This window comes from Pongo pygmaeus, chromosome 3, assembly GCF_028885625.2.
Source record: "Pongo pygmaeus isolate AG05252 chromosome 3, NHGRI_mPonPyg2-v2.0_pri, whole genome shotgun sequence".
Lineage (NCBI taxonomy): Eukaryota > Metazoa > Chordata > Mammalia > Primates > Hominidae > Pongo > Pongo pygmaeus.
Window position 1 is genome coordinate 164,261,682 of NC_072376.2, and position 11,273 is coordinate 164,272,954.

The following is an 11,273-nucleotide window of genomic DNA, read 5'->3' on the forward strand; positions in this document are numbered from 1 at the left end:
AGCCTTTATCCTCCCTTCTTCCCCCACCCAAGCTATCCTTCCACTAAGCTGACTATCCTTGATTTGCCTGGGACTGAGGAGTTTCCATGAATGGGGGACTTTCAGTTTTAAAAGCTGGAACAGTCCTGGGAAACTGGGAAGAGTTGGTCACCCAATCTCATCTGCCTATTCCCCCCCCACCCTCCACTTCTTGCCCTTGGCTAGCACTAACTAACACTAACACAGTGGCACTAACACACCAATCTCAGTTGTGCAGATAGAGATGAAGAATATGCAATCAATAACAGAAAGAAAAAAACCAAGAAACAAAAATGAAGTTGATCACAAATGCCAGGCTGTATAAATAAATCAACCATGAAATCCTTTAAGCTACCAAGAAAACCCACAATGGAAACTAAGTCCTATAAGTTAGTCTGCGGAAATCTCCATGTTTATCTCATGGGTTTTCATCTGATCTACTAAAAAGGACAAATTAGCCAAAGGAACTATTTCTTAGAATTTAACAATCAGTGTTGGGGTGTGATTTCTCTCTTAATTACATGGAGTTTGCAAAGTGCATCATCCTTTTGAACCAGCAACATAAATGTTATCTGAGAATGTGTCAAAAACGAAAATTATCAGGCCCTATCCCAGACCAAGTGATCAGATACTGAGTGTGTACAAGGCCTTCAGGCAATTCTGATACATGTGGCAAAAGTTTGAGAATCACTGGATTAGTGTACCCACATCCTCTCTTCCTTGTTTGTAATGGGCATTTGGTGGACTAGTAAGACACCCCCAAGAATTCAGGTGTTGTGTCTAGCTTTCATATTACCACTCTCTGTCAGGTCAGGCAATTAAGGATCTTGGATACCACCATCAACAGTAAATATTTCACATAGTGCCAGATTTATGACACCTTAGCCTCAGCACATGAAACCCAAACAACGGAATACTCTCTGCTCCCCATTTACTTTCCTATATCTGCTTATTAATCTCATGCATCATGAGCTGCTACGGAATTAACCTTCACTGGCCAGGTGCAGTGGCTCTCACACCTGTAATCCCAGCACTTTGGGAGGCTGAGGTGGGAGGAGTTCGAGACCACCCTGGCCAACATGGTGAAACCCCGTCTCCACTAAAAATACAAAAATTAGCCAAGCATGGTGGTGCACATTTGTAATCCCAGCCACTCTGGAGGCTGAGGCATGAGAATCGCTTGAACCTGGGAGGTGAAGGTTGCAGTGAGCCATGACCACGCCACTAGACTCCAGCCTGGGGAACAGAGCGAGACTCTGCCTAAAAAAAAAAAAAAAAAAATTAACCTTTACTGAATTGACCTCAGTACTTGACTGCCTATAATTCTGCAAAAAAAAAAAAAAAAAAAAATCAACTGAGCTTTTTATTTATTTTAGAATCATGCTGAAGATATTTTATTACTTTAAAAGCTGGGAAACATAAATACATTTTATAAAGAAGGTGAGCACCAGATCAACTATCATTCTTTGTTGTAAAATAAAATTGTGATTAATCAAACCCAATTTTCTTAACATCATTTTAAAAACACACACACACACATTTATTTCCTAAGGATGCCCTACAAGGACTGTCCTGTGCTCAGAATCTGCCTGGGGCTCTTGGCCTTTGAATGAAAAGAACTCATTCCAGACATTTCATAATCTCAAGTCATTACTTGCTTTTGGCTGGGTTGATAAAATACAGGATGATTCCACTTAAATGATTTTAAAAAGGTAAAACTAAACAATATTTTATAGAGATGTATATGTGTACGGTAAAACTGTACAGAATAAAAAGGAAATAATAATCACAAAGGTTAAAAAAATGGTTACATCTAGGGGAGAGAGGAGGCTAAGTCTAAGAGGGAATGGGAATCCATTTCTAAGGAACTGACTATATCCTATATCTTGACTTGAGCATGAGTTACAAGAGTTTTTACTTTATAATTTACAAATTTTGTATGTTCTTCTGTATGTAAGTTGCAAAAATAAATAAATGCACTTACACAACCACTCCAAAATTTAGCAGGGAGAGATGGAAGAGTTCACAGACCACCTTAAGTCTATAAACCCCAGGTTTATGGTTATCAAGCTAGGTGAGATCAGAGAAAAGGAAACTCTTTAGATTGTAAAATGATAAGGGAAGGAGGGAGCACTGAGAACAGGAAAAGTGAAAAACTGAAATGATGCAGAAAAAACATGAAGCTTCTGCGTCAGTTCATACCCTCTCACTTGGAGGAGAGCAACATCTAGCACAGACATAACTAACAAATGCCCAAGCTTGGTAAGGAATGTGTTAGTGTCTGAAAAACATGTTAACTAATAAGGGGAAAGTGGAGCTCAGCTTGTAAAGAAATGTAAACTATTAAACAATTTCTTCTAAAAGGAATAAATCCAAAAATTGAAAGGTTAACCCTCTTACTCATTCCATAACATCGTCCTCACACTCTTTAATGAAAAAAGGGCATATAAATGGTTAGAAAACTACAAACACCGATTACTGAATGCAAAAAGTACACAATGTCATGTCTCAGCAAAATATTATCAAAGAACATAGAAAAGCCTTTGTCAGCCTTGGGAAATTAGGGAACTGGTGAAAACTAATTACAAAATGTCATTTCCACCAGCTCTGCAATAAATACACATATTGCAACTAAATGATAAACACACATCTGGATCACATCTAGTCTGAACTCCAAAACAGGTCTTCACTATACAGTCTCTTGTAAGTGAGAGTGAAGCTTTCTGCTGAAGGTAACAGGAATCTAAGGTGGCCTACCCTGTTTAAATTCATAGGTCAGACATGGCGGTATATCTTTGTAAAGTTTCTTCATTGTACTCTTGCAAGAAATATTCACTTATATCCAGCAACTATTCATTATTTCACTAGGTCCGGGTTTACACTGAACAAAATAACCAATTATGTTCAAAACTGGTGTTCATACAGACAGCCAAATGCCTTATTTTGATGAAAAGTTGTAGTAATGAGCATGGAGAATTATTTTTATGGTTCCAAGATTCTACCAAGGGCATTAAATTGACTATTTCTTCAAGATGTTCTTCTCAAGTTTTCCTTTCATCCTACTTTCTACCTTCCATTTGTTCCGCACGGATACAATATCTTCTCTATTTTTCCAACTTTCTCTTAGTGGTTAAGGGAGTCACACAGAAAAGCTTCTCCACTTCATGGAATATTCGCTATATTCCACTTTATAACGAGGCTGTCAGTGAATCGTTCTCCTCCGACTCTCTCACTTCCCTGTCTCCCTTTTGTTGCCAGTCCCCCTAGGTTTGTTCTTCCCTCTTGTTTTCAGATAACGCGGATTACCCAGTTGGAACCAAAGGCCAAAGAATTTCCTCTCTATTATGTTTGATTGAAAAGCCGCCCGGGAAGAGGGAAGGGGTGTGGATCTACACTTATTCACTCTTTCACTAATGCGCCAAACTATTTGATCCGTGCCGTTTTTGTGTACCCAAAACACAGTATCATAAAAGTAGTTATAGGCCCGAAAATGATTCTCAGCCCAAATGAATGGCCTTTTGGAATGCTATATTCTGGACTTCTCTTTGCGTGGGGGAGGGTCTCACAACTAACGAAAACAAGTCCTACAGAAAACTGGTGAGCTCGGCGGCTGGGGGAGGGAGGGGGTCACAGGTCCGAAGTGCAAGGGACGCCGAAACAGGACTTGACTCAGTTATGAGCACGTGCTCTGACCTGGCTGCGGCGGCGCAGGCAAATCCCTCGGAAGGTGTCGTTGTCCACCGAGACGGCCACTGGCCTCTGACTCATCCAGAGATAAGTCATCAACCAGGCCACAAGTCCCAAGCCAGCAGCTCCTGGATTTAGTGTGCACGGAAAATTTGGATTTTCAGCTGTACGACCACTAGCAGTTAAAGACGGGTCTGAATTTCCTCAGGCTCGGCCGGAAAGTGAGGATGGCGATGGAAAGGCCATCCTCCCCGAGTCTGGCCTCAGAGAGTTAAAGAAGCCGGTCCCATCCCGGCGCGTGAAGGTGCTGCCGCTGTGTGGGGCAGGACCCGAGCGGCCCCAGAGCGCGCAGCTCTGGGTCCCCGCCGCCCCGTCCCCCACGCCTCTCACCTGCGGCCGAGTGGCCCGAGAGCGCACGGCCCCGGGCGCGGCGCTGGCCACCAAGTTCGCGGCGCTCGCGTAGCTCTTCCTCCTCGTCCTCCCGCCGCCGGCCCTCAGCCATGGGCGAGGCGCGGGGCACAGCCGCGGGATGGCCGGCGAGCTGCGGCCCCGGCGCCCCAGAACGCCGGCACCCGGCGCCCCACGCCACCGCCCTCGGGCCGGGGGGAAGGCGGCTCCCGGAGAGGAGGCGTCGGCCGCGGCTGTGGAAATGGCCACCTCCGCGAACTCCACCCGCAGCCGGCCCGGCAGCGGCAGGGCGCGGGCCGAGCCGATTCCCCGCCTCCTTGCGGCGTCCCGGCGGCCTCTTAATCCCTGGCCTTTCCCACTCCCACTCCCGCTCTCTTCCCCCTTCCTCTTTGCCTTCCCCGCCCCGTACAGCTCCACCGCGGATCGGGCGGGTTCGGGCCTGGCCTCGCCTCCTCAGGGAGGGGTTATCGGCCCCTAAGGCCGCCCCACAGCCACACACGCTGGAAACACCAGCTCGACCCAAACAAACGTGTGCAAAATAAATAAAAGGGATAGGAAGAGGGGAAAGAGGAGGTGGCCTGGCCTCTTCCTGCCTTTTCACGATATTCCAGTGTCAACAGGAAACCCATTTGTTTGACACTTAAACAAAAAGAGGAGGAACCCGACCGGGGCGGAACTGGGAGAGATGGGACAGCTGGGAGCTGCTGAACTTTGGAACAAACTTGGCTTGGAGTTGGGTCGAGCCTCTGCGATGCACACTTTTTTCTTTCCCTCTCTTTTCGCCCTTAAAAATCTAGCCTTGCTGGAGCACAGAGGATTTTTAGGGCAGTGAAACTACTATGCGTATGATTCTGTAATAGCGGATGCATTTGTCTAAGCCTATAGAATGTACAAAACCAAGGGTGAACCCCAATGTAAACTATAGACTTTGGGTGATTATGAGGTGTCAATGTGGGTTCATCAGTTGTAGCAACTGTGGCACTCTGGTGGGGGATGTTGATAATGGGGGAGGCTATGCATGTGTGGGAGCAGGGGGTACATGGGAAATCTCTGTACCTTTAGCTCAATTTTGCTGTGAACCTAAAACTGTTCTTAAAAATAGTCTAGTAAGACCGGGCGCCGTGGCTCACACCTGTAATCCCAGCACTTTGGGAGGTCGAGGCGGGTAGATCACGAGGTCAGGATATCGAGACCATCCTGGCTAACACAGTGAAACCCTGTCTTTACTAAAAATACAAAAAAAAATTAGCCGGGCGTGGTGGCGGGCCCCTGTAGTCCCAGCTACTCGGGAGGCTGAGGCAGGAGACTGGCGTGAACCCAGGAGGCGGAGCTTGCAGTGAGCGGAGATCGCACCACTGCACTCCAGCCTGGGCGACAGAGCGAGAGTCCGTCTCAAAAAAAAAAAAAAAAAAAGTCTAATAAAAATGTTTAATAATAAATCAAGCCTCACTGTATTCCAGTTCGTTTAGGGCTAGGATATGGCTACAATTCCTAGAAGAACAGGATGAAAATGTGTTAAAGAGACCCATACGTGATTATTTGTAGACAGGCAACTAGGGGAAGTGGAGAGAGCACTGGCTCTGGAGTCAGAAACTGTAATTTGAAGCACTTAGCTGTGTGAGCTACCCCTGAGAAAGTTTTTCAAAGCTGGAAAGAACCGTGTAACCAAAGTTGTGTGTACCTGCACAATACACATCTTAGGTTCAGTAGGTGCACGTACCTACTTTCACACACAGAGGAACAGATTCTGGAATTTCACCAAAAGATACCCAAGTAGCAGGCAGAAATATTATTACCTGGACATGAAACCTTAGGAAATTCCTGAGTGTGATGAACAGGCCTTTATCTTTGGCTTCTTGCTCTATTTCTGAGAGATTACCGAGAGCTCCTAATGTTCAGCAGGTAGGAGAGAAAAAGAAAGGGAGAAAAGGGTCACTGAAAATAGAATTGCCTGCCACACCTGAGTGCTGTTTCTTCGCCTTTTCAATAGTGGCTGTTGCCGCCTGAGAAAATCTTTCCGCTTTTAAGCAGATAAGAACCACAATCGATTCTGTGGAATTGAGGTCAAATCCACAAGTTAAAACTTTATTACTGCATAAGCGATTAAATAAGTAGACACTTAGAGAACTGGAAATTAAGCCAACAACAACAAAACAAAGGTTCTGGACCTTTAGGGTTGTTTTAAATGTTTGGTAAGTGAAACCTTATTTGTCACTTCCCTTCAAGGATGAATAATTTAGAAATCCCTACCTTGACCAACAGCACCATTTCATTAAGCCATTGGAGTCAGTTTCTACTGTCATTGAGTCTTAATTTTTTTTTTTTTTTGAGACTAGAGTCTCACTCTATTGCCAAGGCTGGAGTGCAGTGGCGCGATCTCGGCTCACTGCAACCTATGCCTGCCGGGTTCAAGGGATTCTCCTACCTCAGCCTCCCGAGTAGCTGGGATTACAGACATGCACCACCACATCCGGCTAATTTTTGTATTTTTAGTACAGACGGGGTTTTACCATGTTGGCCAAGCTGGTCTCAAACTTCGGACCTCGTGATCCACCCGCCTCAGCCTCCCAAAGTGCTGGATTACAGGTGTGAGCCACTGAGCCTGGCCATTGAGTCTTAATTTGGAAAGGCGTGAAAGTTGTTTTGGGTTTCCCAGCCAATTAGAGCTTTGGGAATCCACATTTTTGTGGTGGTTGGGTGGTGCATGCCCAAGCCCACTCTACAATTAACAAACATTTATGGTAACTGTTGTGTGCCAATTACCACGCTAGGTGCTGTGGGGAGACTCAAAAGATGGAAAGAAATATCCATGATCACATCCTATGGTAGGTGCTTTTCACATATGTCTTCTCATTGCAGAAGAACAAAACATGTTCCCTGTCCTCCAATGAGAGAGGAAGGTCTATCCAGTTTACACAGAACGAGACAAAACTTGGTAAGTTCTTCAATAAAGATATAACTTTGGACAGGTTGCCAACATAATTCAACAGGGAAGGAATTGTCTTTACAACTGGATATCCACATGCATATGAATGAATTTGAGCCCCTATCTCATCCCATATGCAAAAATTAACTCAAAATGGATCATAGACCTAAATGTAAGAACTAGAACTATAAAACTCTTCAAAGAAAACACAGGATTAGATCTCTGTGACCATGGTTTAAAAAATAATTTTTTAGATATGATATCAAAATACATAGATATTAGAAGAAAAAATAAATTGGACTTAGCAAAATTTAAAACTTTCATGTTTCAAAGGACATGATTAATAAAGTGAAAAGACAGAAGGGGAGAACATACTTTCAAATCATATATCTAATAAGGACCTTATATTCAGAACATATAAAAAACAACAATAGTTGTTTAAAAACCCAATTAGGCTGGGTACAGTGGCTCATGTCTGTAATCCTAGCACTTTGGGAGGCTGAGGCAGGTGGATCACCTGAGGTCAGGAGTTCCAGACCTGCCTGGCCAACATGGTGAAACCCCATCTCTACTAAAAATACAAAAAATTAGCCAAGCACGGTGACGCATGCCTGTAATCCCAGCTACTCGGGAGGCTGAGGTAGGAGAATCACTTGAAACCAAGAGGCAGAGGTTGCAGTGAGCTGAGATCCCGCCATTGCACTCCAGCCTAAGCAACAAGAGTGAAACTCTGTCTCAAAAAAAAAAAAAAAAAAAAAAAAAAAAGATGAACTTTGAAAACATTATGCCAAGTTAAAGAAGCCAGAGACAAAAGATTCCTATGATCTTGTTTATATATATGAAATGTCTAGAATAGGCTAATCCATGGAAACAAAATGTAGGTTAGTGGTTGCCAGGGGAGGGGAGAATAGTAAGTGATGGCCAATGGGTATAAGGTTTCTTTTTGAGGTGATCAGAATATCCTAAAATCAGAAGTGGTGGTGGTTGCACAATTTTGTAAATATACTAAGGGATACGTTTTTGGTACATGAATTATATCTCAATAAAGCTGTTTTTTAAAAAGATATAACTAGCTCACTATAAAAGCACAGAAAACAAACCAGGGAGAGGACTGCACTCTGAAGTCATCATATTGAGGAAGAGAAACCAGATAGAATTTACAAGCCAGAACAATGTAATTATATGAAAGCAAACCAAAGGTGCTGCGGCCAACTAGTAACTAAATAAACATGCTCAAACATCCTACCCACCCAAGTGACACAACAAGAGCCAAACCCATAGAAGGAAAGTGATAAGAAACTTGGAATGAAAATTTACATCCTAAGAGTAAAATAAGATTCACCCTCAAAGCTTGAAGGTATAAAAATTTTTTGTAAGAGATATTGAAAAAGGGCCCCCATTTTAAAGGACAATGTTCTTGGTTTCTCACTTTAGATATATAATCTTACCTGAAGCAAAATGGTCTGCAAATAGAACACTACAAAAAATAAGAATATACTATATAAATATATATGTGGTGCAGTGTTTAGCAAATAGAAGCACAATAAATATTTGTTTAATGACTGAATGAACATAATTCCAATTTTCTCTTGCTGAATCACCAGAAGGCATGAGTCTCAAGGCTTTTAACTTAAAAAGTAACTATCTGGAGTTAAAAGTTTTCAGTTGAAGTCTTCAATGGAGAAAAAAGAAGGAAGGACAGGGATATACAATGGATTTTAAAACTACAGCATCTCCAAAGTTTTAGCTCTTCACATAACAGAATTTTAAGGTATATTAAAGTAGGAGAGTGAGTCCATGAGTGGTTATTGTATTATTCTCCATATTTTCTATTTGCTTTTAATTTTTCATTTAAAAAAAATAAAAGCAGGCTGGGTTCCATGGCTCACACCTGTAATCCCAATGCTTTGGGAGGACAAGGTAGAAGGATTGCTTAAGGGCAGGAGTTCAAGGCCAGACTGGGCAACATAGTGAGATCCCATCTCTATTTAAAAAAGAAAAAATTAGTTGGGCCTGATGACATGTGCTTGTAGTCCCAGCTACTCAAGAGGCTGAGTTGGGAGACTGACTGCTTGAGCCCAGGAGTTGGAGGCTGCAATGAGCTATAATTATGCCACTGCACTCCAGCCTGGGTGACAGACTGAGAACTTATGTTAAAAATAATAAATAAATAAATGAAAAGCTAAAAGTACAGTATAATAGATTGAGATAGCTATAGTTTCTGTTTGTCCAGTGCTGTTTGTCCATAGTTTCTGTTTGTCCACTATAGTTCTGTCTGTCCACATTAGGAAATTCTCCCTGTGGCAGATTATTGCAAAACTGTTCCAAAATCTTTATGCCTCCCTCTATTTATATATTTCTAATGTACATTTGCATCTTCTTCATCAAGAAGTGGTTCCAAATTCCAGCTACTCAGGAGGCTGAGGCAGGAGGATCACTTGAGCCTAGGAGTTTGAGGCTGCAATGAGCTATGATTGTACCACTGCGCTCTAGCCTAGGTAGCTGAGTGAGACCCTGACTCTAAAAAGTAAACACAAAAAAACAGGGTTCCCTGTATCCATGAAGCCAAGCTAGCCCTGGGATTTGCTTTGGCCGAATAGAATATGGCAGAAAAGACAGTGTGTGAATTCCAAGTCTAGACCTCAAGAGGCCTTGTTTGCTTCAGTTTGTTCTCTTGGATGATGTATTAGTCTGTTCTCTTACATTGCTATAAGGAACTACTGAGACTGGATAATTTATAAGAAAAAGAGATTTAATTGACTCACAGTTCTGCAGGCTGTACAGGAAGCATGGCTGGGGAGGCCCCAGGAAACTTAAAATCATGGCAGAAGGTGAATGGGAAGCAAGTATATCTTCACATGGCCAGCAGGAGAGGGAGATAGAGAGAGAGAGAGAGAGAGACAGAGAGATAGAGAGAGATGGATGAAGAGGGAAGTGCTACACACTTTCAAACAACCAAATCTCATGAGAACTCACTATCACGAGAACAGCAAGGGGGAAATCTGCCCCCAAGATCCAATCACCTCCCACCAGGTCCTTCCCCCTCAACATTGGAGATTACAATTTAACACGAGATTTGGGTGGGACATAGAGCCAAAGCATAACAGATGCCTTCTACCACCATGTGATCAAGCCAACGTGAGCCAACTAAAGAATGCAACACTACGTGAAGGAAAGGCCAGTTGTCCCAGTTGAGGCCATTTAGACCAGCATGCAGCCAACCAACCCCCAAACACGTGAAAGAACCCAGTTAAGATCAACAGAAATGCTTATCTAACCAACAAATGACCACAGACACCTGAGTGACCCAACTAAGACTAAAACCACTGCCACCTGGCGTGTAAACTTGCATGTGGTAAGAAGTGCTTACTGTTTCATATCAGTGACGTTTTGTGATTGTTTGCCATGCAGCATGTGCTGGTTTGGGATTCTCTAGGAATCAGTAGGCTGAAAGAGAGTTATATTACAAAAGTTTAGAGGGTAACACCTGTGAAAGGAGCAAGGGAGACAGAAAGATTGGTCAAGGGGAACTGTCATACCACTATGCAGACCTGACAAAGCCTCTGCTAGTCCAACAGGAAGCTCTAGAATAAAGATCAGAATTCCACTTTTAATGTAAATGGGTGGGCCCTTGAATCACCACCTTGCTGAATCATTGACTTAGACTGCATGAAAGCTGAGGCAGACACTGGGAGACACAAAGAGATGTGCCACTCAAATCTTCCTCCAAGAAAGCCTTGCTGCCCACGTATGCTGGATATGGTAATGCTATGTCAGTATGCTGACAGTCCCTAGCTTCGGTGTCTGCCTCAGCTGTCATGCAGATCTATTCCTTGTATCATGCAAATCTACTTTTCCATACATGTTCAGGGAATAGCTCAGGTTACCCACCATCACCACAGTTGGTCTCAGGGCCTCCAGTATAGTCTCCCTTCTCCACACTCCATCTAAATTCCTCTTGCCCCCCAGCCACCACCTCTGCTGGTCTTGATGGCTTATCTAGTGGTATGACTCAAACATTCATTATTGAGTTTTCTTAGCCCCTAGTGATCATATCCTTCTCAGGTAGGAGTTGCTTCACTTGTCTGTTCACAGTTATGATCTATCAAGGGAGAACCAACACCCAAGAAGCACCCAAATGGGTCATCTTGAGTTCCACACACGTCTCCTGTTCCCATTGTGTAAGATCAGTCTTACCTTCCACTGTTGATCAGAGTTATTATTTCTGCCAAGA

The 11,273-nt window shown here is 43.3% G+C and overlaps 1 protein-coding gene across 20 annotated transcripts in view; it reads right to left on the reverse strand.

Moving 5' to 3' along the window:
- Positions 1-5,939, reverse strand: part of SH3D19 (SH3 domain containing 19) — a 204,034-nt gene extending 198,095 nt beyond the window's left edge. For 4 of the 20 annotated variants that reach the window (XM_054484886.2, XM_063664188.1, XM_054484885.2 and 1 more), the window contains exon 1: positions 4,096-4,509. Coding sequence is in view for 8 of the 20 variants with exons in the window: in XM_054484878.2 (XP_054340853.1) it covers positions 4,096-4,207 (112 nt within the window). In the remaining 12 variants the exon portion in view is untranslated. Of the gene's footprint in view, positions 1-3,711; positions 4,058-4,095; positions 4,534-5,909 lie in introns of those variants that run through there. The other 16 variants (XM_054484878.2, XM_054484871.2, XM_054484869.2 and 13 more) reach the window with 10 other exon arrangements.
- Between the last annotated feature and the right edge of the window lie 5,334 nt (positions 5,940-11,273).